General features: G+C 52.5%; 1 protein-coding gene across 1 annotated transcript; it reads right to left on the reverse strand.

Annotated features, from left to right (window-relative positions):
• Nucleotides 1-581: 581 nt before the first annotated feature.
• Nucleotides 582-26,295, reverse strand: IRS2 (insulin receptor substrate 2). Its single transcript, XM_006159644.1, has 2 exons — nucleotides 25,407-26,295; nucleotides 582-2,984 (listed from the first exon to the last, which is right to left on the reverse strand). The coding sequence occupies exons 1-2, from the start codon at nucleotides 26,272-26,274 to the stop codon at nucleotides 2,980-2,982; spliced, it is 873 nt and encodes a 290-aa protein (XP_006159706.1). The 5' UTR covers nucleotides 26,275-26,295; the 3' UTR covers nucleotides 582-2,979.
• Between the last annotated feature and the right edge of the window lie 7 nt (nucleotides 26,296-26,302).

A 26,302-nucleotide genomic window follows, 5' to 3' on the forward strand; every position in this document is an offset into this window, starting at 1 on the left:
CGTGTGCACGTCCAGGAGGGCAGTAGATTCCGGCCGTGCTGCTGGCTATGACCCTGGTCCTGCCACTCAGAGTCTGTGTGCCTGCAAAGGTCACCTCACCCCCTGGGCTGCAGCCTCCTCGCTGCAGAGTGGAGATGGCAGTCCCTACCTCCTGGGGCTGTTAGAGCCCGGAAGCAGCCACCATCAGAACCGCACTATCAGGACGTGGTGGGCTGCTCCGTTTTCTTCCCTTAACACAGTCATTTTTTTGGTAAGTTTTGTAATCCAGAGCTGGGGAACATCTGGGAGATAGGGGAGAGAAACAGAGACAGAGAGACAGCATCTGCAGCAGATCTTGACACCACGACCCACCGCAGCTTCAGCCAGCCCTGGGGCATGTTCAGGGACATCTCCGGGTGCGAACCTAGAACTGGCCACGTGGACCGGCCTTGCAGTCTCACGTCTCACTGCCGTACGCTGTGTGGCCCCCGTATCAGAACGCTTTCAGGAGCCTCATCTTCACTCATTGACATCAAAACTCCAGAGTCGGCTGGCTTTACGATAAACTTGGAATCCAGAGAACACAAATCCGGAGAGCGGCATTCATGTCATAAATAATGTATTTTATTTATTGCATATGGCTATTAAGGAGGGCATCCATGATCAATACAGACTAAGTACAACGCACTACGCCCGTCCAGTGGACCCTCGCCTCCGCAGTGCCACGTCGGCCCTATGTACAGCGTAAGGTGGAAGACAGAGCGAGGGGAGTCAGGTGTCTTGTCATAGCTTGACAGCAAGAAATATGTTCGACATCTCGATACCCAGAAAACAATACGTACCCAAAAGAAAACACTGCTTAATAACGGTTAAGGTTTATATAGCAAAAAATAGTTTAAATTTAAGGTAAGTCAGGCAAAATGTACAAAGACCCAATATACATTATGAAGTTTTAGCAAACATAACATTTATACATTTTGGTTCCATTCTGTAAACTAAATTAAAAATGTAAATATTGCATATGCCTTTTTTTTTTTTTGAAATGTACAGGATAGAGGACAATTTCGTATATTATTAACTTTGCAGTCTGCTTCTTCTAAGCTGCAGTATGACACGGCCCTTTGTATCTTGTCATGGCTACTCTAGCTAAGAACCTAGTGAAATATGCATCAACACGAAGGGTCAGCGGGTCCAGACCCAGCCCCGCTGTACCTGGGGTGGGGGTCACATAGCATACAATACCCAGCCACTCCTATTCCCCAAATGAACTAAAAACTGGAGGACGTTTTAGACCTCTTCGTAAGGCGTACCATACGTGGGAACTGACCTTCAGACTAGCATGGGGTGGCCGGTGCACTTCTGTGACGAGTGACTTCAGAAAGCAAAACCGCAGAAGTGCCCAGGGGATCACTTTACATTCAACTCTGTCTTGCAATACAATCCTCGGTTCTAAAAGTTCAGCATGGAAGCAGGAAGACTTTTGCATTGCCATTAGGTATATGTTTAAGACATTGAATTTTTTGGTCTTCCTCTAGAAAAGCCTCATTTTATTAATGCATTATTCTATAATGATATATATCTATATATTTATATATATTTTTTTCTCCAAACAAAAACAAAAACAAACCAACAACTCACAGCTCCCCTGAATAACTGTAACCTCTATAGGAGTATGAGAGAAGACAGGCACTAGGGCAGCCCCGCAGGGGAGGGGTCGCGCCCTCCGGTCTCGTGGCGGGAGCGGCGTGACGGCAGGATGTTCCGCTGGGCCGGCTCGGCAGGTCCAGATGGCACCTGTGACAATCGCCACAACACTGATATTTCCAGAACACTGAAACAGAAACCGAGGGTCGCCCGGCCAGGGACCTTCCTGACAAGAGACCCGGGCTGCGAGGTGGTTTTTCTTCTTTCCTCCTTCCGTTACCAACGCAGGGGCCGGACGCCTCCAGTTACCAGCTCCTTTCTCGCACTGCCTTTTTCCTTTCTCCTCCTCAGGGCAGGGTCGGTGGCCAACATAACAGCATCGTATTAAAGGTAAGACATTTTTCAAATCTAATCTGCCAAACCCAGACCACCCTTGAACTGCTAGCATGCCTGCATGAATTTTTGGTTAAAGAAATGCAAGCCCAAGATGAAGGACAGCAGAGACGAGTGAGCTTGTGAATAGGATAAAAGGCTTCTGCAATCTGAAGTACCTACATGAACGTCTACACAGAGAAGATTGAACGAGTCTGTTAAAGGTAAAAAGAGACATGTATCCCCTTCCCAAATCCCCTCCCGCCCCTTCCCCATCACCCAATACAGTCGATGATTTTCAAAAGCAGGTTGCTTCAGTTACGTATAGTAATTAAGATCTAGTCATCGCCGTGGGAGTCCAACCCCAAACTTCACTTGCGCTGGGCGCAGTCGGTCCCACGTTGGGCTCCGTGTGTGAGTAAACGTCGCAGGTCCCCGGACCGGAGCCCACCGAGCAGCTGTCTCCCGGGACCAGTCAGTAAGGCCGACCACCGATCCGCAGAACACGGAGGTCCTGCGTCCCCGACCACGTGACCCGCGGTCCCTGGAACTGAGGTAGGACTGTGGCATCTTGAGTGTAGGCCGGGACCCAGCAGGTGTCACCCTCAGTGGGCGTCGGGAGATCTCCTCGCATGCTGACGGACGGTTCTGCTTCGCCAGAGTGAACTGAACGTAAGAAACCGAGACGCTGGCCACAGCCCAAGGCGGCCAGTGCAAACATCCCATTTTCTTGAGAGTAGCTTCTCCAGCGAATTTTGTTAGAAAACAAAAGAAAACACAAACAGCACAATGACGAATGTCCCACACGGGGATGAGGGCGGCGTCCTGCCTCGCTGGGTCCTCGGCCAGTACCGTCCACAGAGGTGTCCACGTGTGTAAGCGCTCGGAGCAAAGGGAAATCGTAAGCAGCTTCGGACTGGAGACAGGCTGGGCGTCCGCTCCGTGCCGTTCCCTGGGAGCGGTGTCGCCACGCCATGCGGCTCTTCACTCTGCAAAAGAGGGAGGGAGGTCAGAGTGGCATCCGCGAGAGCAGGGCTCCCAGGAGGGCCACGTCCCCGCCGCCTGAGAGGACGTGGTCTGGGGAGCGACCGTCCACCTCTCCATCTCCCAGAGACACACCCACGTTCTCCCCCAGTGAGCTCCCCCCTCCAGGGGCGGGACAACGCAGGGCGACACTGCACGCCACGCTTCTGAGAGCCTCTTACGTTTGAACCAAATGGCACTTCGCTAAGGCCCATCCCTGACCACAGCGGTGGCCACACGGCCTGGCCTGAGCACTGCGGGTCCTGCTTAAACAGGCAGACTTCCTTCTTCGGCAGTTGAACCTACACTACTCACTTCTGCACAGCCTCTAAGACTTTTATCTTACTCACGCCAGTGCGTGCATGTGCGGGAGAAAGGGGGGAGAGAGAGAGAACGAAAACCACCCTCAACAGGGTCTCGTCACACCAGGGTCCCCTTTCCCAGCCCCCTAGAGCCTCAGAGCTCTGGTGCCCGCACAGGTGCCTGGCGTGCCTCAGAGCGACGGGGTGCGCCTCAGCCTGCAGGCACGTGCGTGGCCTCTGCCACAGGGGCCGGCCCCCTCCAAATTCTTTCAGAATCCTGACCCCAGACTCTGATCACACTCGCTGGTCTACTTCCTGTGACGATCTAACTATTTTCTATCTATCTTGAGTTCAGAGGACTGATTGCAGCGAGAGGAAATGCTCGGGGTGCCCTGAAGCTAAAAGTGAGCCCCGCCGACTGCAGGGGTGAACTCAGGCCTCCTACAGCCAGAGACCGGCGCTTGTCAGTGTGCGAGGGAAGCGTGCTAGCTCCTCATGCCTCATTCTGAAAGTTCTCCACAATGTGACATTTTAAGGCTGTGCTACTTTATCTTACTATTTTTAGAACGTCTTATGCCTTTTAAAAATTTAGCAGGTAAACAATGATCTGCAAATGAAACTCAACAGAAATAAAGCCTAGGCCTTGCTCCTAGGGAAAGGTCTGTCCTCCATGTTTTTTATCTATTCCTGCTGTGATTTTCAACTCTGAGACCATAAGAACCTGTTTGTATCCCTCAGAAAGCAGGCATTTGCTAAAACCCACCTGGACTTATTAGCTTTACCCTAAAATACGTTTACATTTTGGCTCAAGCCCTGATTGTGAGATGAACCCCAAGGCCACCCCCACAAAAAATAATAAGGACCCAGTGAAGCCACTAACAGAAAGCGTTCAAAACACAGTTATTTTATTTCTGCACTAACAGTGTGCTAAATGGAACTAACCTGTCTCATGCTAACGGCAAGTCTATTATCCTGAAAACAGCTAAGCCAGAAAGTTTTTCAATTTCTCAAATGTAAACACACAGTCATATAAATGGGGGTTTAATTGTTGCTGAAAAAAATTATTTTTCATTTTAATTGGCAAATTCATGAGGACACTGACATTTTCACAAGGCTGCCGTATCGCTGTGAAACTCAACTCAACTGGTGAGGTCTAATTAAATTGAAAGTGTCATTTTGTTTTAAAGTACAATACAGTTATCAAAACCCTGACTTGTAAGCCTCGGCGTGGCACAAGGAGACAGCGGGCCCATGCGTTTGCTCTCCTGGCGGCCTTCCGACAGCACCCTGAGTTCTACCGGGCGCACAGCCTCCTCGAGGACTTGGGAGACGAGGCTGGTATCAGAGGATGAACTGCTTGTGGCACGCGTCAAGGAGGCAAGAAGCTGCAGCTGAGAGCACAGAACTCGGATGACGCCGACTCAGCTGGCGCAGCGCTGGACACACGCGCATTACGCAGGTGCAAACGGCGCGGCTCGAATTCGCCCCTACCAGGTTCAAAGACCACTGATTCCACAGACCCTGTCCTCACAGCCAACGGAGGGAGCCGAGACCTCCGGTCTCCTCATGTGCCGCAGAACTGCAGCTGGGGTCACGGAACAGCCTGTCACTTACAGACCTGCTGGTTCACCAGGGACTGGCTTCAAGACCCTCCCGGACGCTAGCGAGGCCATGACGACTACAGGAGACAGGGTGTGGTGCTTTCAAGTCCACCATAAGCTTCAGAACTAGTTGGTAGAGATCTCCCCATGGGGATGCAAAGGGGAGAAGCAGGGAGCAGGCCGGGGTAGACCTCGAACTGGACACAGAGGACTGCGATGTACCTAGCCCCAGCAGAAGGGCTCAGATAAACTGGAGGCTTAAGAACCGTGGATACCCACTAAGGGTGCACGTCGGAAGACGGGTTCGTGCTCAGAACCTAACTAGAACCTCTTTCACTTGTTGCAGGAGGAAGGTCTGAGACAAGCGGTTTGCCTCAACTGGCACGTAATGCTGCCTTTGGCGCGGGAGCAGCGGGGAGAAAGCGTGGGTGCACCTGGGGGCACAGCCCTGCACCAGCTGCAGCTGGGCGAGGACATCCCCAGGAACCAGTCTGCCACTGCACGTGCACGCCCCCGCAGGCTCCTGGGCCCAGGCAGAGCCTCATAGCAGGTGCCAGGAGCTTGTGCCTGCCCGAGGCCATCAAGGAAGTGTGGCCATGCCACCTCTGCCCCGGCCCAGGGACAGAATGAGAGGCAGGAGCCGGGAAATGCTGCAGGAACTGGAACACGAGTGATGCTTAAGTTAAATGATTTTCTAACACCACTCAGCCAACACCCTATCGTTAAGTATCTGGCTTCCCAAGGATGAGGTTCCAGCAAAATTTTACTTATATTATTATCTATGCTAATTTTACTACAAACAAAGAGCGAGTCATTAATTTTAAGGACACTCTACTCTGAATATTCACTAAGAAGGGAGATACCCTTTGAACTTCTCAGCTGCAACAGCAGAACACGGAACTCCTATGAGAACCGCGTTGCTCAGAAGCGCAACCACAGAGCGACGCGCGCCATTCCACTCCCGGAGGCAGCACCCAGGCAGTGCCGGCCTGTCACCCTCCGGCCTCGTCACACGCTGCACATTGCTCCCACCCCGAGGCTGTGCCGCTGGTCCCCCAGACACTGCCACAGACACACCCCATTCACAGAGGCTCTCCTGGCGGAGAGTCAACTGTGCCAACAAGCAGGGCACTTTCGGCAAAGGGCTGGCAAGTCGCCCCACGCAGTGCAGCTATGTGCCTTCTTTCTGCTGTGAGCCGTGGCAGATGAACTCAGATGCGGAACAGCCCCAGCGCACTCACTGCGGCTCCCCCCCCCCCAAAAAAGCACACTAGCCACAATCCACGGCAACGGGCCGTCGGAATGCACGTGTGCAGAGCACAGGAAGTCAGGGTCCACCTTCAATCCACTTAACTTCGCCCCAGTCAAGAATAAACAGGAAAAAAAGAGAGAAAGAAAATAAATCCCTGAAAAAGTTATTAAAACATGTAGGAAACTTTCCCTGCAATACACGGAACAGAGGCCGAAACGCCGACCACCACCAGGGAGCCGGTGCCGCGAGCACCGTCCCGGAGGACCCCCGGCGAGCACCGGCCAGGGCGTGAGAGGCGCACACGGCGCATCCTCTCCAGCAGGGAAACGGCGGCCATTGAGAAACCGTTTCTGACTCGCGACCGTGTTTTCCTATGGTTTCTAGTGAGACTGATTAGGGATGGACATGTGGCCAAAATCCAGCAAGCACACCTGACAGGGACAGTTCCGCCCACAAAGCCCAAGTTCTCCACAGAGAGCCTCGGGTTCCAACTGAGACCACGCAGAGCCCATGTGGAACCACATGGAGCCCAAGCAGAGTCTGTGCAGAGACCATGAGCAGCCCGTGCAGAGGCCACGCAGAGGCCATGCGGAAATCCATATGGAACCCATGCAGAGCCCATGTGGAGGTCCACACGGGACTCCCTGACACAGCTGCAGGAAACAGGGCCTCACGGTCCTTTCCGAGGACTCTCCACACAGTGTAGGTCCCAACACCTGACCGGTCAGCCGTCTCTGCATTAGGGGTGTTACCAATATTGATCTGCATGACAAAATGAAACCATATTCTTAAAATTAAAGTTTATATTTCTAGTAGCCAGTATGATTAAGAAAGAAAGGAGCCCTTTGGTGAGTTTGAACATGTCTTTCAGGCATATCTCGGAACCCAGTTTAGACCTTTTATGTTGAACACAGAGCAACGAGGAAAAATAAACTTCCCAGTAACACAAGAAATTCCTAGAAGAGTAAGCCTGATAATTCAGTATCTCCTTACTTAACCAAAAGCAAAACACTCCAAGAACATGAAAAAAAAAGGTAAGGTGGGGTGTGATAACAAACTAGAAGTTCTAAGAAAAACAGTTCCTTGAATTTTTCTTTTTTGAATTGGAAAAAAACCCCTCACTTTAAAGGAAAAACAGAAGGCCGATTTCCCCATGCCACATCTACCAGCCCCACTGTGGGAGAGCAGGGCATTTCTCTCACATGCGCTCTCCACGTGCACTGACAGTTACAGGCACTCGGTCATGAACCTCTGCTGTGAAAGAAATCACCTGCATCAAGTTCTAACTCGTTAATGACACACCGTGAGATGCAATGAGACGATCTAGTTTCCCCCTAAGACTGGAGTTGAAAGCAATCTCTCCCTCTTTAGTCCTCCACGTAAGACCGCATCTTACTCACTGACTCCCAAGCTCCGAACCGCTGCACTTCGATTTCGTCCACACAGCCGAGGCTTTGGACACACAGACCTGTGTGATTTTATGGAGCGCAGCCTCAGCAGACTCATGGCGTTTCCTGACAGGGTGGTTTCCGTTCTGGGTTTGTTGCTAAAGCCCTTCCATGTGCAGCGTGTCAGCTATCGTTCTGTGGAAAGACTCCCCCAATCCGCAGTGGCAGCATCACCACGAGAGGCTCAGCCCTGACTGCTCTCCAGGCCCACGCCGTACCCACGCCGTGTGACAAAACACCCGAGCCACTGGCTTTCCTCTGATGGAACGTTAGACCTTTCCTATAAACCCAGACCGGAAGCATGAAGACCTGGCTGGCCGCTGTGGGCACAGATCCCAACTTCTCCGAGAAAAACTTCTCAGACTCCCGTTGTCAGGTCATGGGTAGGGGTGAGCCTGCAGCAGGGCCAGGACACCCAGATCTCCTGGTATCCCCGGGCTTAAACTTCTGCAGTGTTTTTTTCTGTTTGTTTGTTTCTTTTTTTTAAGTAAAATTCGTTGTGTAAATTTGAGGTTTTCAACATGTTACGGGTACAGACATTGAGTGAAACGGCTACTGCAGTGAAGCAGAGTGACATGCCTACCTCACACAGTTACTTTTACTGGTGGTAAGAACAGTAAAATCTACTTATAATACACATCCCTGGCGCAGTTATAGCAACGCTGGACTCCGCGTTGGGCATCTCTAGACTAGCACCAGTTTGAATCTGCTTCGTACCCGAGCGCTAGCTCCTTCCCGCCCCGGCTCCAAGGTCTTATTCTCTACCTCTGCACATTGGACCTTCAAAATTTTTCCTTTCATTATCTCATAATAAAACTCTCCTCAAAGGGCATTAAACAGTACACTAAAACTTAATACAGCTTAGTGAGTAATAGTGATAGTAGATGTCTATATGCTTCATAGATGTCTTCCTAGCCAGACCGCGTTTTTTCTCTTTACACTCCCAGCGTCTGGCACGATGTTTGTTAGGAGTTTCACAAAGCTCGCTGAGTTAAATGGAAATAAACATCCCACATGGTTCGTGCTGTTTCCCATTGGCAGAAAAGCTAGGACTTTCCAAGGGAGAATAAAACTTTTGAACTGTCGGAAACCCTCCCAATGCAAAGCCGAAACCAAAATCAAAACGACAACAATGTCAACAAAAACAAACCTTCTTGTGTCACCTGAGTGACATTCTAAGGTGAAGTCCGTATACAGCACAATCTGGCCTATTGTTTGCTTCTGTAAATTAAGTTTTCTTGGGGGACCAGCGGATGACGTAATGGCTATGTCACTGGACTCCCATGTAGTCGACCGCGGTTCAAGTCCTGGACCCCGTGGCTTAAACTCACACTGGGCGCGTGTGCGTGTGTGCCCAAGATCCCGAGAGGAGAATGGAGGAGAAGGGATTGTGGTGTGGCCATCTCCCTGGGGGGTGATTTCTTGCTTTCTGTCTCTCTGGCAAGTGCACGCACCCTATAGCAAAAACCTCTCCAAAAAAAAAATGTTTTATTGGGACGCGGCTGTGCTGGCTCATTTGCATCCTGCCTGCTCTCGCACTGTGAGCAGAGCTAAGGGAGTAGCTGTGACACAGACTAAATAGCGATGTGGCCCGAAGGATTACAATCGGACTCTACAGAACCCGTGTGCCGACCTCCTCCTACGGAGCCAAGCAAACCCAAGCTTGGTCAGGAAAGACAGTGAGGGCTGGGCCGGGCTGTCAGAGTAGCTGCACGTATTGCCACCTGCGTGCTACCTGGAGACTAGCTGATCCCCCTTTGAAAATTACCTGCATGCTTACGTACTTTAGAAACACTATACTCTCGGCTAAAAACCACGCTATCCTGTTACAGACCCAGCTGAAAATGAGGAAGCAAGTCATGAAGTCATTTCTGAAGCTGGCGTGCTTGGGGGATTCACTCCTTTACCTACAGCTCTTCTGCTTGGCTCTTCACGACAAGAGCACTGAGTGAATCCGATTATCCCTAACCGTATTCCACGCTCGTGTGCTCGCCTTCAACGGGGTAAGAAAAGCCACGCACGTTCGATGTGCATGCTACAAAGGGGTCAGATCGTTCCTCCTTGGCTCACTTGGGAACAGGAACATAACTAAGCACTCTGCGGCTTCTGCCTCTCTGAGGACATCCAGCACAGCTGATGGCTCACTCTGACCTGCAGCCATGCCGGGAGCAGCGGAAGGCACGCGCGTCCGTGTGTGTGAGCCTACACTGAGAAAATTCCAGTGTTCCTGTTGTTTATATCTGAGGTTACAGATGTAATTATTACACTGCACTATAAAATTAAAGGACCGTGAAAAACTCTAGTCAAACACACCCATCTCCAGCAGCTGTGGATATGTATCATTTCCACCCAACCTTTGTCTCCCTCAGACACTTAGTAACGCTGCAGGTCAGTTCCCACAGCAGTCACACCTGCCTGATGGGATCTGGGCCGTCTTTCCAACAGCTCCAGCTGAGAGCCTTTAGCAAGAGAGCATCTGTCTATCACCGAAAGCTGCCACCCAAGCCCAGGTAGAAGGGCAGACCCCGAAGACCAGCGGCCGTGGCACCCCCTTCCCTGGCTCAGGCCCCTCGGTCAATTGCAGAAGCAGGCTGCTGCTCTGGGGAGCTCAGGAGGGACTCAGGCAATGATCTCTCTGCCCCAGCAGGGGAGCCACTCCAGGCCACACGTGACGGGCAGGAAGCGTGTAGAAGGTGTGGCTGCACGCATGAGCCTTGCAGGGCTTGTGTCCAGCGATGTCATCTCGTGCTCCCCCTGCGGAAAGCCAGGACATTGTTTCCTACCCTAACTCCCCAGTGGGGTCGTAAGTTACGGATGAACCGTGTGCAGCATTAACACGGCCGAGAGGTCCCCGCCCAGTGCAACACGTGCTCCCTCTGGCCCACCCGGGCTCGAGTCCCCTTGCCACGTGCTGTGCTCGAGCCCTGAAAACCTTGGAAGGCCAGGCCACTGCCCACAGGAGGTGAGCCTCTGCCGGCTGTGTCCAGAGCTGCAGCGCACCTGCCCGCCGGCTCCCACCTGGTTCAGCTGTACCCACAGACAGCGTCGCAGACAACGGCAGCTTCTTAGCAGAGAGACCACTGAGGCATGTGTGGGGCCATGGTAGACAGACCCAGAATAAAGGGAATTAGCTTGTTCTACCTGGGCAGAAGCAGAAGAGAGGCAGACTGCTTCTCTGGGGTACCTCCCGGGACGCAAAGCTCACAGCCCGAGTTGCTGCGGAGCCTCGGCCTCACCACCCCATCAGCCCAGCTGCCGCACTTGTGTGGGGCCACTTCCCCAGAAGAACATGCAAACCCTCTGCACGCCACATGTGCCGAGCACGCACCACACGCCACCCGTGGGCTGGGCTCCCTCTAGTGCGGGCCGCAGGGACAGGCGTATCCGCTGACTCACACGGAAAAGCACGCTTCAGGTAGGCCACACTGCTCCGTCTGCCCTTGGACACATCCTGACACCCAGAAGGCGAGTTAAACGGCTGACGGAGCTACAGTCCCCAACTGCGGAGAGCCAAGTGCCCGCACACGCACACGGGCACCCAGAGGGGCTCTGCCCCATCGTCCTGCCCTTTCTGCCCGAGTGCCAAAAGGTGCCTTGAAAACAGTGTAGACAGAGTGCGCTATTGGAAGAGGGACTTCTCCAGCCTCCCCAACTGAGAGCAGAGAAAGGAGGAAGAGGTGGCGGACATTTTCAATTGCTCAAGGGCTGGAAGGAGCCTTGCCCACCCGGGAATCCGAGGGGGCTGGTCCCGCCATGGTGTTCTTCAAAGGCTCCGTGGGAAAGAGATTCAGAGATGTGAGCAGGCTGCGACCAGTGGGCCGACCCCTCAAGGCCCAGCGGTGTGGTGACTCGCCCAGGGCCACCAGCACAGACTCAGAACGCGACCAGCCCCTGCTCCTGCCTCTTGCCCTGGCTGTAAGTGGACGGCCAGCCCCAGCCACAGGTAGCGTGCCGGGGACACGGTAAGGTTCCTCAGACAGGTCCCCACTTCCCTTCTCTAGCAAGCAGAAAGCGACATGAAGACAAAATACGCGACCACGGAAACACACCGTTCCCCAACTGCTCAGCTCTGGGGAGGGGGAGCGCCGAGGAATTACGAGGAGCACATCCTCCTTACGTTTTAAATTTCAGAGCACGCGAGCGCGCGCCCAACAGGGACTGGCCACGCTGCAATCCTTTTTCCTCTAAATCTCTACCCCAGCAGAATCTGGCGCACGCGCTTTCCAGAGTCCCCGGGGCCAGGACGGGGACCCTGGTTAGCCGTGTGGGGTGTAGCTTCCTCTGCTCAGCACCTAAGTGCTGTGCTACAAGCTGGTCTCAAGAAACCCTCTCTTGTACGAAACGAAAGCTGGCCTGTGAGGGCTGACTTCCAGCACCACCGTTCCGGAGCCTTCGGGGCTGAGCGCGGGCCCTGAAGACTTGCAGGGGTGGGTCTAAGAGACGCCCCTTCCCACCACCCTCGGCACTCAGTGTGGGGCGTCGGGGTGCGCAGACACCACATACTGTACGATCACGCCCTACTCCAGACCTAACAAATCCCGTCGAGAGCATCTCTCAGCAATCTTCCGTCCCAGGAGATCAATCTGACCGTTGAAAACTTCTCAGTTGTGTCCTCTTGTGATGCCCGGTAAACATGAATGCATACAAAATAATTACTGTTTCCCGAATCTTCCTTGGAGAGCAATAGGCCATTTTATGGCGTCTACTTAGAAGAAATAATTGCCAATACAGTTAAAACAAATGATTCAAGGATGAGGTCCTCATCCTTATCGTACCCAAACGGATAAACTTCTTAAAGACACTTCATGTGCACCGGCTTGCTTGTTTCAGAAAAACACGAAACAGCCTAAGCTGAGAAGATGGACTTGACCTCTCCCAAGGTTCTAAAAGTTCACCAGCAACAAGCCACTGTCCCCGCGGCTGGAGCTTGCTCATCCCACGGGTGTTTCCTCCTTGCGGGGCTGAAAGGACACCAGAGCCTTTTAACACGTGGGGCACCAGCGTACCCCCAGACTTTGTGCCCTAATGCTAAACCACCCACTGGGCTTCCCTGAGAGCCCAGAGTCTACGAAGCACACACAGTACAGAACCTGTGATCTGCTGCATCCTGTCACCGAGGACCGAGGTGGATGTGCTTGCCAGCCATTCCAGCAGCCCCTGCGACGAACGGAATGTGCTGCACACCCTGCCTGGAGGGGCAGTGGGGAGTGAGCTGATCCAGCTTACCGTGGTCAAAGGAAGGAGGGCATTTTCTACAAGATGGTGCTGTGATACCTGGAAGACTGCGGGCCAGGCAACAGCAGGCCCACGGGGAGTGCAGAGCCTCTGCAGAGGGAGAGGTCCCTCCAGCACCAGAAGCCAGGGCACAGGGCAGGGCAGGCATGCAGCGCATGATCCGGACCTCAGGCTCTGGGGTGGTGGTGGTTGTTTAATCAGGAAAATGGGCCAGCCCCATGGTCTAGTGGCTAAGGGAGCCAGATCCCACATGGCCAACTGTGTGGGTCAAATCCTGGCCCCAGTGGCTTGAAAACCAAGCCAGGCATGGATGTCTGCCCCAAGTCTCAGCAGGGTGGAGAAATGGGGATGGGACTGTGGCCTGAACACACCCTCCCAGGGGGTCTTTCTCCCTCTCCATCTCTCTCTCTGGTGAGAGCACATGCCCTCTGGCAATAAAAAAAGAAAGAAAGAAACAATAAGGATATTAAGAGCAAACGAAAGGTAAATTTCAAGGAGGCAGTACGAGTGAAAAACCGTTTCTTAGCATTCTACAAATTCCAAGGACCCACACCCGCATCACAAGATTTCACACTGCAGCATGTCTTTCTGTGGCTCGGTGCCTATGCTCTGATTTTGTTGTTTCTCCTATAAAAATGGCCCACCGGCATCCCTGACCTCAACAACATCTCAGTGTCTTCATTCCCCTAGAAATAAATACCATCCAGGGCGACCACCAGCACTGGGACGGGACTGGAGGGCTCTGGTGTCAAAGGTCTGCCGTGCCCATGTCTGGCTCCAGAGCAACCGTTTCCCTGCTCCATCAGTAAGTATGGCCAGCCAGCACTTCCTGGCCCCCCACTCCTCCAGCTCCCCAGGACCCTCACCCTCATCCCTCCCTGCCAGCGCACCAGCCCTCCTCACTGCAAACACGGACAGGAAGTGCTCTGCAGAGGCCTCTGCACTGCCTCTGACCCCTTCGCTTGCTGCATTCTTCCCTGAATCTCCATGAGACCCGCTCTCCCGCCTTCAGGGTGCTGGGCCCAGGGCTGCCTTCCCCCTCTTCCTGCCCTGCTTTCATCCCAAAGTGTTTTACTACCGCCCAGCACACTGCGTGTTCTGAACACGCTTCATAGGTGCGTTCACTCGCTGGGTCTCAGAGGTAGGTGGCTCCCAGGAGGCTCACTGCCTTCTGTCTTTCTTTCTAGCGTAGAAGATGTAAAAGACGAGCCTATTTCTTTTCCGCCTATACCATAACAATAAATGGGTAAAGTCTATTCCACATGTAACAATGGCCATCTCTGTAACAAAAAGAGGTTACATGTTGAGACAGTCTGGTTACATTTAAAAATTAGAGCTCCAATTTCTGCCTCTGTCCCTCCAGTTCCCCAACTTCTGCTTCCCAGCAGCCAGAGTGGAGTTGCTGCTGTTTAACTTGTGTGTGTGCGTGTGCGTGTGCTTCTCCTGGGAAGAACAGTAAAAGGCGCCACAAGGTAAGAGAGACAGGAAACTCACCTGGAGCTGCCTGGCCATCAGCCCAGCAGGCTGGCAGTGCGCAGCTGCCCACCCATGCGGGGTTCCCTTCCCCGGGCAGGACACGGGCAGGTGCGGCAGCACCAGGGCTCCCTAACAGAGAGGTGTGAAGGGGAGGACCTTCCGGCAGGTAGGGACATCTGCAGAAAGATGGGATGCGGGCCGTGCCCCCACAGAGAACGCATCTGTATCGACAAACACAACTGTCCGGGAATGACCAGGACGATCGCTTCATTTCTAGGGCTAATCTGAAGCATAAAACAAGAGAACTGTGATCATGGAGGTACCTGCGGAAGCTCACGCAGGGCGAGTAATTCCAATCTAAACATTGATGGTTTCGGGGTGGGGGGGCATGGCTGCCTGTGAAGAGGAGAACCAGGCACCGTTCCTACCGGGCTGTCTCACCCGGGAACCAAGAGAGCAGAGGGGATGTAAGGGAGAGAAGACCTGTTGAGAGGATCCCTACCCCACGAGCGAGGAGAGCGAGAGGCGTCTGGGTTGGGCAGAGGGACCAGCAGATGTAGCAGGGAAAGGAGAGTGCAAACCTAGCGAGTGGGAGGTTCTGGACCCCTACCGCTTACAACAGACAGAAGGTGGGGTGGCCTTCCTCTGGGAGCAGCTGACGTTGAGAAATGAGGACCAGGGCGAAAGCCGACGTATGGCTTCTCGGCGAGCAAGCTACCTGAAAGACCACACTTGACACACCCAGGTGTGTGCAGGGCAAACCTGGGCGTGAGGCAGGAAGAAGGGGCTGGGACTTCAGAGTGGCTCCACCAATATTTTCCAGCCAGATGTTCAGCCCAGAGGGCGAGAAAGGGGAGCACTCAGCAACAGGGTCCATGAGACTCCCCCAGCCCGGACAGCGTCCTAATTGACACTCCCCACCTCAGACACTGTGCTAAAGGCAGGACCTTGCTGCCCATTTCTTCTGCATCTCCCAGAACACCCACTCCTGGGCGGGCACTCCCACGCACTCAGTAAACTGACTAGCTTGCACTGCCGCGTGAGCACCCAGGGAAGGCAAACTCTAGGCCCTGCGGGGACACGGCATCGGACAAGGAGCGCTCCACGCTGAGTTGACCTGGAGACTTGTCCGAGTGTTCCGTGCCAGGAAAGCGTGGACATGCTATGGCAGCAGCGACTCCACGGGAACAGGACCTCGAATAAACCAGCTCTACTGATAAACCGGGCTGCAAGTGAGGTGAGGCGGAAGGGTGAGCGAGCCCAGGGGAGCCCGCGTGGCCACGTCTTCAAACTTCCCCATGACCCCGAACACCCAAATGTCATCATATGGGGAAGCAGATTGCCTTTAAGAGAAAATGCTCATTTAAACCACTTGTCAAAATGAAATCTCAACATTGTTCGCAATCACTGATGTTCACTTTCTTCTTCTTATTATTATTATATTTTTAGTTTTTGCTATAGTGTGTGCTCACTGGACAGAGGCAGAAAGAGAGAACCTCTCCCCCAACGCGCGGTGGCCGTGTTGCAATCCATTCTCCTCTTGGGATTTTGGGCACCCTCTCACGCGCACCTGGTGTATTTTCCGGGCTGCCAGGTTCATGACTCAAACCACACACTGGGCCATGTGGGATCCAGCGCCTTACCCCTCACTGCCTGCTGGCCCCAGTGTTTACATTTATAATAGTTTTGTGTGACTTCAAATTAGTTTGTCCATGCCATCTGCTAGTATGGTTTTATTTATTTATTTATTTGCTTACCCAGCCAGCTAAATTAGCTCTCTGAAACTGCAGTTTAAGTGCACGCACATTCCTGGGTGCGCACCCTCCCCTGGAGAGCACCTCTGCACTTCCGCGAGGCGTGCATACCCACACGAGTTTCAGCGGGACTGTACGTCTGTCACACACCCACTGGACAAAGTGACAAAGTCCTCAGGAGAGTCCCACCAGACGCGTTTCACAAACGGAACAGAGAGTGCGTGGGTAACTACCTGTCTTCTGCCTCAGCTGCTATGGGAAGTGTTACTTCAGGTCACTTGTATGTGGGACAACAGGAACAAATGCTCCCCACTATCATGTCAGAAGAAACCAAAGTAAACTACTTCAGTCACTAAAAAACGACAAAAAGGAAGAAAAAGAGTCATCCAAGGTGTGGTGTCGGCCAGGGACAGCTGAACGCCCCCTGCCTGGAACTCCCACCGCGGTCATCAGGGAGGCCAGGAGCCCGTGACACCTCTGTGCCGGGGTCTCAGCCCCTCCGTTTCTGAACTCTTCGGACTAGACAAGCCGCTCAGCGCTCTAATCTGTGCCCGTTTAATCCTGTTTACTGCCCGGAGTTTCTCAAGTATTACCTGCCTGGTTTTTAAACATAGGAAGGACAGCCCAGCCCACTTCCCAACTTCTGTCCCCATCTCGCCATTTCCCACGTGTCACTGGGGGCTTCCAGGCCCTGAGCAAGCAGAGGGCAGGGCGACACAGGTGTAGACTGCGCCTGTGGGCGGAGAGGAGAGTCAGATGCTGGTGCAGGCCTGAGGCTGCAGGCTCAGCTGTCAGCGCCGGGACCCCCACAAGCCCAGGACCCCCAGAACAGCCTCACCGGGGCCAGGCCTACTCTGGCACCTCCGCAGTGCAGCACAGAGTGGGCGAGTGCTGGAGCCCAGGCCCTCGGCAGGGGCCGCTCTCACCGCAGGGCTGCTCTCGCCATGGACTTGGAGCCGGCCTCAGACTCCCTGCATGGCGGCTCTGGCTCCTGCTAGTGCTCCTGCCCAACCTGGGAAGTGTTCCAGAACCTGAGACCTGGGACAGGCTGCCCTGCGCCCACTGCCTTCTCCCCTGGAAAGGTGTCTAAGCCGCCACTCAGGACAGAAAGGCCGGCCCGCCCCTCAGGGCCAGCAGTGACGCAGGGCACGATTACCCAGCAGTCTGCCCCTGATGGCTCGGCCTGAGGCTGCCATCTGCTAGGGAGGAGGTATCTGAGCTAGGGTGGGACGCTCCCCTGCTCTGGCAGCCATTAGGGACTGACAGTGTGGAACCAGCCTGTCAGCCTTCAAAGGGTGTTAGGGGCTCTGTCAGACTAAACTTGCAGGAAAACCATTTCTCTTTATATTAAAATTCAGGTCAGTGATTTTCCCCCTCAGGAGGAAAAAAACAAAAAAACCATGGTCTTAAAAACAGTAAGGGGCCTAGAGGAGGACCGGCTTCCCAGGTAACCAGCAAGCAGCCGCTGAGCAGTTATCTACTGGTCCTTAGGCGAGTTCTAAATTGGTTAGTTTGCAGGTAAATTCATCGTTGAATAGCCTAATGACTCATGTCTCAAGAAACTGTTCATGGACTCCTTCAGAATGGGGAGTATATGATACTTCACTTAGACAACGGAAGCATCTTAAAGACGCTGACACGCCTGACTCACTCACTGCCGGCCTACAGAGCACGGACTCAGCTTCCGCAGGTTACATGGTCTTTAGATGTGATTACCCCGAGAATGCCCTTTTTTCTTTTTTTAACAAGTAAGTACACGAGGCTGCATACTTGCCAGCTCTCTGCCAGCCCACCTCCTGGTCGGACGCGGCCCACACACCTGCCAAGCCCACGCCCGGGATCAGACAACCCACTTTCTCACCTGGTGTCTGTGCACTCTCTAGTTCTGATTCTCAGGGTACTTGTGAATCCACGTGTGAAGCAATTTACTCAACTATTCTGAAGCAAAACACCTAATATCGCTTCTACAAATACAGAGTTTTCTAAAGGGATGAGGGCCACATCTTCGGAGAAAGTTACTCATCTCATACAAAAGACCCACAGGGACATACCATCACTTGTGTCACATGCTCCTGTCCTTTCTTGACAATATTTACGAATGACTCAGCCCCTAATCAAACCAGCAACTTTAAGTAAGTCCAACCTCTTTGGCCTCTGTTTTCACAATCTAAAAATAAGTCAGTCTCATCGTACCAATGGTTCCCAACAATGAACCCTCAAAACACGCCTTCATTTATTCTTTTAAGACTGCCACCACAATGAGTTGAGAGAGTTTAAAAACACATGACGGTGATGGGGGGAGTGATTTTCTCAAGTACAATATACAGTTGGCTTTATCAGAACATGTTTTAAAGCTGGAGGAAACACATTTCCCACTGTGTAGACCACTAGATGTCCAGAAGCGCTGACCCGCTGACCGAATGGACAGATGACCCACTGACAGCCTGGCCATCCCCTCCAAAACTCTCTGGCAACATGACAGCCCGGACAGTAGGATCAAATCCTAAGCTTTTCCGGCTTTCCAGCAGTGTCAACTTTTCCTCAATCTCTCCATTTGACCCTGAGTTAATAATGTGTGGGAGAAGAAAACAAGGGACTTAAGTGACTGTCCCTCAAATGAAATACAAACCAGGATGGTAATGTGAGGTTGCCTGAGGCAGGGCCTACTCGAAGGTCCCTGCTGGCCCTGCATGTGAGCTTCTCTTCACAGGAAGAGAAGTCAGAGAACCGGTGTGGCGGTCCACCCTGCACGGCGGTCCACACTGCGAGGAAGTCACCCTGCATGGTAGGCCCCCATCCTACTCACAGCTCCCAATCTCAGGCAGAGCACCTGGCTTCCCTAGGCTGCAGGTTCTCCATTCCATGAACAGGGGTGGAGGTGGCCCTGCGTAGGGCCTGGCACGTACTGCAGCATCACATGAGGATCTATGTGCGCAAACGTCTCAACACCATGAAGAACACGCGTGGACCTGCTGGAGAGAGGGCTGTGCAGGGACCCCCAGCCCTGGTCAGAGTCCAGGACCCAGTTCCGTCAGCTCCAACGTCAGCAGTATTCCTTCGAGGTCACTAGCGGTCTACCAAGCTTGGGTTCTTAGTTATGCTAATGCTTCGGTGGCCAGAAGGGAGGCTTTATGTCACAGGATGCAAAGAAAACGTGCTATGTCCTATTCACAAATATTAATAATTATGCATTCATTCTATACTGAAGTAAAAGGCATTCTTACCATAAAAATACAGACTTTAAGATAACAAAGTCACATAGCATAATTAACTATGTCTAATACCTATTTTTAGGCACTGAAAAACCTGAAATAGACACCATGATAACTCACTCAGGCCTAGCAATTCCATATGGATAAGGAGTGGTGAGACTGGATGCTTAGGCACAGAGGTTCTAAACATGGTAAGAGGACACAGCATTAGTACTTGGGTTTTAATTATGAACAAAATTTACATCGAGCCTCAGAGCATGACCAAATGTGCTGCTCCAAAATTGCACACACACACTCACACACACATACACACACTCACTCACACACACTCACACACATACAAGAACCTCAGCCCCAACTGAGGGGTTGTTGGACAAGTCATGACATATTTTTTTCTATGCAAAAATGCATAGAAATAAATAGAAAATAGAAATAGAAATAAATAGAAAATATTTATTTCTGGAAACCATAATACTCTCTAACATGTATAGTAAGAGATCTAGTATTTACATAGTGCAATCAGTGCACGAGGTCATTTATCTATAAAGTATCTGTGGATCAAATTACTCTACCAAATACTCCAAATTTCAGAAAAAATTCAATAAGCAATGAGAATTGTATCAAATGTGTTTGTGTCATAACACACAGCAACTTAATAAAAAAGGGCTAAATTTAAAGAAATGTTTACCAGTTCAAGTTTTATAGTGTCTTTGGGACTTGTGAAAGGGTCTCTATGCAAACTTAGTATTTTCTAACCTAATAGAAAAAGAAATCAGAACCATTAAAATGACTATTTTACCATTTGCAAACATGCAGCCTGCACAATTTAATCCAATCATCCCAATATAATGAATTCAATTAAGCACAAGCACCACCAAGCACAGCCACCACGCAGCATCTGCACCCAGGGAGCCTGGTGCTACATCCAGTGGGGACTGGCTAGCCTCTCCCCTCAGGCTCCCTGACGTGCCCTTCAGCACAGCTGCCATCAGTGTGCACAGCTACCTTGAAAGAAGTCAGACCGTCAGGTGCAAGCATCGATCTCCACCTTGCACGAAGGCGTCCCACCAATTCTCTTCAGAAAAACAACCTATCATTAAACTCTGTCCATGAGGGCGTCCAAGTCACCATGGCCATGCTGAAGCACACCCCCAAGCCAAACAGCCGACGCAAAGGCCCCGTGTCAGTTTGAAGCCTTGGTCTCACAGAGCCTATGACCGGTTAAGAGACAGCATTCACAACTGATCATTCTGGGGGTTCAGGAAGTTGTGCTTACCAACGAGCCGCACTGAAACACCTTGCCCATCCTGCTCAGAAACACACATGCTGCGCGTCTGCATGGGAGACACTCCACGGGGCCCTCAGCCCGGTGGCGGCCCCTGCAGGGCTGCAGGCAGGCTAGGGCAGAGCTTTCCTCACCTGACTTGGCAGTGCAGATAAGGGAGTAAGGTTACACTTTCCCTTACGTTTCCAAGGTGAAATGGGAACACTTGATTCTGTGCTACCCAAAAACAAAACAAAACAAAACAAAACAAAAAACGCCTCCCCACTCGCCAAATCTGATACCAAAAGTTAACCAGCTCTTGGAACTATGCTTCTAAAGAAAATGCATTAGTGAGGATTTTGACAGGAACCCCATTATACCCCTGCTGTGACTACAACTTCTGCAAGATCCTCTCATCAGAAAAAGAGGCTCGCTCCAATCGTCATAGAAAAAACAAAACATTATCTATTAACATTCTGTTTTTAGGGGTGGGAAACAAAAGGATCAAACATTTTCTTACCCTGTCTGACAACCAAGCGTGCTTTTCCCAACCCACACCGCAGTGACCAGCCCCCATTAAATCAGCTCCAGAGAACGAGACCCAGACCGAACAATGGATGATTGAACCGCTGAAAGACTAAGGGTTCTGTTTTTCTTCTAATCCATCCTGCATTAAGATCCACCTTAAAGGAGAAATATGTTCTAATGATACATTTTATCTTGCCAACTTCTCTTAATACATAAACAAATCATAAAAGGTAATCAAAGTACAGTCTTAACATAGTTTCAGGATTAGTATGCTATTTTGCTCAACTGTTACTTTACTATGTAATTTAAAACACTCCAGTCCTTGGTTACAATCAACCATTATCTGTGAACTAATCTTAAATAAAGGGGCAAAAACGCAGGCTCTGGGTGATCTGGCGGAGCTAGCAATCAAGCAGTAGAGGAAAGCCTTTCTTAAGAAGGTCCTGGGCTCCATTTTCAGACTATTCCACACCCTTTTTTAAATTTAAAAGGACCCATTTACAAGTGTTTTCCGTGTACAGGGTCACAGTTTCCAAATAGTAAAGGTCTACAGAACCGGATTAGTAGCACCTTCCTTTAGGAGAGCTTAAAACACCCTTGATGTTTATGGTCTTTACCTCCCAGTGGCCTTCCTCGGGAAAGGAGAGGGTTATAATTACCCCATTTTACAGACAGAGAAAGTGAGAAGACGGATTAAGTAGCTTGCCCAGTCACACAATGACTCGTTAAGACCAGCAGCTAGAAACCCGGTTTCCTGATTCCTGGCTTAGTGCTCCACAAACTGCGCTCGCTTCCTTCTACGAAGTCCTATTTTTGTAAAGGTTTCTCTTTCAATAAAGGAACTAGAACAAGTCATGTGACTTTCATTCACGAAAGCCTGCGTGTGTTTTCATTAGCACCTCGGCTGTTCCTCTGAAGAGGGCAGGAGCAGTGTACACCTCCTTTTCCCATCCCCAGAGCTGACAGCTAAGGCGGGGCAGCTCACCCCGAGCCAAACAAAGCTGGCGTCCCTGGTTGGCTCCTTTCCCTGGCTTTCCACACATACCCTGGCTACCTGCTTTAGGACCTCCGAATGGCCACACTTTCAGATGTAAATCGTGATTTCTATTCTTCCTTTGGAAACATTTCTCTTACTTCATAATTCTTTCACTCAGGACATGCATCGGACACAATTTCAATACCGACGTCCCCAGCAGCAATTCTCGCCGAATTTGTTTTTATACATAGATAGAAATCGGTTTTAGAATAAAAGTCCCACTGAAGAGGAACATTGGGCATATCTGCTGGTCCACAACAATCTATAATCCCACCGCAAAACTCTATTAAGCTAATTTAGAAAAGCAGTTCGGAAGCATTATAAATTCAGTAACATTTTTCCAGATGCTAACAACAAAACCTTAACAGGTCGGCAGGCTTTTTCTTCTCTCTCTCTCTCTCTCTTCCCCATCCCCCCACAGTAAGTAACCTTCCCTTGACCTCAAAAAGAGGCACAATTCAAAGTTTCCTCTGAACGAATGCACACATATACACACATCTCTGTCTATCACACTAAGTTTCTAATTGGCTCCTGCGTTTCAACCCCTCCCTGTTCCAATTCTATTGTAAACAACCACCAAACATTCCTGGCACTTCCTGCCTCTGCCTCTGTTACCACTTATGCAAATACTAAACCTTCCCCAAGTAACCCCAGATCCCTGCACTCCAGCATTGCCAGTGAGCTTTTCCCACGCTGACCAGGTCAGTGTGGAAACACTGGCCACTTCCGGGCCCAGGCCCCAGGCTGTCCAGGAAGTGAGTTTTCTATTTCATCTTCAAAGCAATGGTTTGCAAGTCTGACTTCTATAAATCATCTTCTCAAAGGCCACTTATCTGCTGTGAACTTTTTATTTACGAGCGCCACAAACAAACGACTTACGTGTATGTGTGAGTGAAAGCAGACCGCATGCTCACTCTGAGTTTCTGAATGTCCCCTTTCGGGCTCAACAAAGCACAGCTTCCAAGCTACGAGGCGGCACCCGGCACCCGGCTCTCCCTCTCTGCAAGTCAGTTTTCTAGAAATCCGAGCTGGCACATGGTGTGCTGTTTAAGATGTGGCTTTGGTCCCACAGGCCAGCTTTAAGATGGCCTTTCTCCTTCACGGAGGGCTGCTGACCCACCCGGACCACCCCTCACCTTTGTGCAGCATTGGCGGAGCATCACGAGTCCTGTAAGCGGAAAGGAATTCTACACTGCTGGGAACTCGAGCCACATCAGATCTCTAAACATACTTGTCTTTTGCAGTTCCAAATTTTCACAAAGCCCATTTTCTGATATATGAATCCTGTTTCTGTTGCTTCATCCAAAAAGTCCCAAGTCCTTCCTGGCCTGAAGGAGCAAACGCCAAGCGATGCCCCTGCTCCCTGCAGGGCCCACTCCTGGGGCCCCTGGCTCAGGTGCAGGTCTGCACTGCTGACTTCCCCCAAGGCCGCTTTTCTGATGACGGCCACACCCAGGTGAACGTGGTGGCATCCATGCTCACTGTGCCCATTTGAGCATACACGTGTGTGTGTGCGTGTGATTTTTCCCATTCAAGTACACGCTGGCCTGTGCTCACAGGTTCTCTGTGTTGGAAAGCAGCTCACCCTTCAGCTCCCCGCCATAAGCTATGCTTCAGACCCACTAGGGTATCAGCGTACCTGCAGATGCAGTGACCTGCGAGAGCCACGTTCACAGCACGCGTCCTGGCGACTTCCCTGGCTGTACGGAGGTGCTGAAATGCCACACTCCTGACTGTCTACGAGCCGTTCATCCCCTGATGACTCTCTACCACGCTTTCATCTCCCATTCAGTAGTTTTAATAAAAAAGGAAGGAGCTTTTCTCAACTCAACAGCAGGGTATTTACCTGCAGCTATAATTTTAAATCCCATTCACCCACAGTCCCAAGTACACGCTAAAACATAGACCAGCTCTAGACAGCTGTTGACTCTCTGAACAAAAGGCGTGTGGGTTCCCAAGCCACCTCCCAGTGCGCATGGCCTCACATCCCTGTAGACCCCGGACCCCAGGCCTGCATCCAGGCGACACTCTGCTCCTGTTTCGTGGTTCTCACGGAATGGCTAGCCCACTAGCAACCCACAGAGTGGCAGCTCCACGTAAAAATTCTCTCCAAGGAACACTGCAGCCCCTGCTGCTGCGCGGCCTCCACACATTCAAAGGCAAAAAACTGCAGGGCCCGCGCCCCTCCCCCTGGGTCTTTGGTAAGAATGTGAAGAACTCCAAGAGGCACCCTTCCATGCAATTGTTCTGGAAAAGCCCTGGGCTTTCTTGCCCTTGTTTTCCTGGAAGCACCGAACTCTATCCTGGCTGCACATTAACATCACCTGGGCACGAATGGAGGGGAGGGCATTGCAGCGTGGCCACCCCCAGGGGGTGATTCCTCACTTTTCCTTTCTCCTCTTTCCAGCAAGCACATACATACACCCTATGCTTAAAAATAAAACAAAACGAAATGCACTCGAGCAACCCTGAAAACGCTGGGCCCTGGTCCACATCCTCTGACTGGGGTGAGGCCCAGCAGGCAATTTCTCAGCGGGGTCCCAGTGAGTGGTGGCTAAGGCTCTGGGACTCCCGGGCAGCTGTGCACGGTCAGGCCCCTCCCCAGACTCGCACTGTCAGGATCTCCCGGCTTTCCCAGCCAAGCCAGCCGTGTTAGCAAGCCTTCCAGGGGCTCTCCCATGCCGGCTCTTCCACAGCGCTCTGGGCCCAGCCCTCCAAGGGAAACGCAAGCCTCTAACGGAAACCCCCACAGTGGATGTGAAAGATGGAGAGGGCGGATGGCTCCCCGCAGCAGCCCCTAAACTGAGCTCGTTTCTCAAACGAATTCCAGGTCTATTTTCGTAAGCCTCGAGGCTCAGCAAGCAGCAGCTGGGGCTCAGCTTCAGGAAAAGACAGGGGTGCAGGCTGCAGGCTGGCCAGCAGGAGCAGCCAGGGCCCTCGGGCCCTCGGTAGCAGAACCTCTCGACCGCCCTGAGCTCTTCGGTGTAGCCCATTTGGGAAACCACCGTGGTAATAGGTGGGAAGAGGGCCGTGCACAGGAAACGGGCCGGGTCTACACAGCCACTCTCACTCCCGTGTGGAAAGCCTCACTTCCACTCAGACCACCCGACTGCTCCTGGCAGATTCTCAGGCGAGGTGAACACGTCAGCCAGATTGAAGCAAAACACGTCGGAGCCCACGGTTGGCCTTTAGGTCAAGGCACCAGCGAAGGGGAGAGAAGCGAAACCCAAAGACCTCGCGCGCCCCCATCCTCTGCCTGCCTCCACACCTAGGGCCTCACCTTTCACCACTGTGGCCTCCTTCAAGTGGTGGGACAGGAAGTCAATGCTGGCGTACGTGCTGGCAGAGGACAGCGCGCCAGGGCCAGGGCCCCCACACACGCCACTGGTGCTGCCGCTGCCCACCGCGCTCATGAGGCCTCCCAGGCTTCGGGTCCGGCCCCAGGAGGCCTTCTCTCCCGGATGGGGGTGCAGCGGCGGCGGGGCCGGGAGCCCAGGCTCGTCTCTGACGTCGATGGCGATATAGTTGAGGCCGTTCTGGAAGCCAGCGGAGGTGTCTCTGCGCATGGAACCACTGCTCCCGGGGCAGCCAGTCAAGCCCCCGGGCTGCCCAGGGGTCCAGGGCCGAGGCTGTGCTGGTGGTGGGGGCACCGGGAGCGATGGCTGTGAGTGCTGGGGGGACGTGGGTGCCTCGTCACCTCCTCCAAGGCCCCCGAGGACACTGCCACCACCTTCGCTGCTTTTCCTGAGAGACACGTTTTCCACAGAGGCTGAGTTGTGGCGCTTAGGGTTGTGGGCAAAGGACGGGGACACCGGGGTGACGGTGGTGGTCGAGGAGAAGGTCTCCGAACTGTGGCGGCGCCGGCCCCCCTGTGGATCCGCCCGGATGACCTTGGCCCCCCGGTGTGGGTCTGGGGGCTGGCTAGCCTGCAGGAAGGCCTCTACCCCGGACACGTGGTCCATGAGAGACAGCCTCTTCACACCAGAGGTGGGACTGGTCACACGGGCACCTTCTGGCTTTGGGGGAGCCACGATGGGCTGTGGCGGGGTGGCAGCCACGCCAAAGGCCATCTCGGTGTAGTCCCCGTTGTCCCCGGTCTCCGAGGACGATGAAGAGGCAGCTCCGGGGCCCTGGGAGGAGGCAGCCATGGAGGCCGGAGGCAGGCGGGACAGCTCC

This window comes from Tupaia chinensis, unplaced genomic scaffold, assembly GCF_000334495.1.
Source record: "Tupaia chinensis unplaced genomic scaffold, TupChi_1.0 Scaffold000644_1, whole genome shotgun sequence".
Lineage (NCBI taxonomy): Eukaryota > Metazoa > Chordata > Mammalia > Scandentia > Tupaiidae > Tupaia > Tupaia belangeri.

Bases quoted from the DNA above. Each gene is read 5' to 3' on its own strand.
- IRS2 (XM_006159644.1), bottom strand. From the start codon at position 26,274: ATGGCTGCCTCCTCCCAGGGCCCCGGAGCTGCCTCTTCATCGTCCTCG.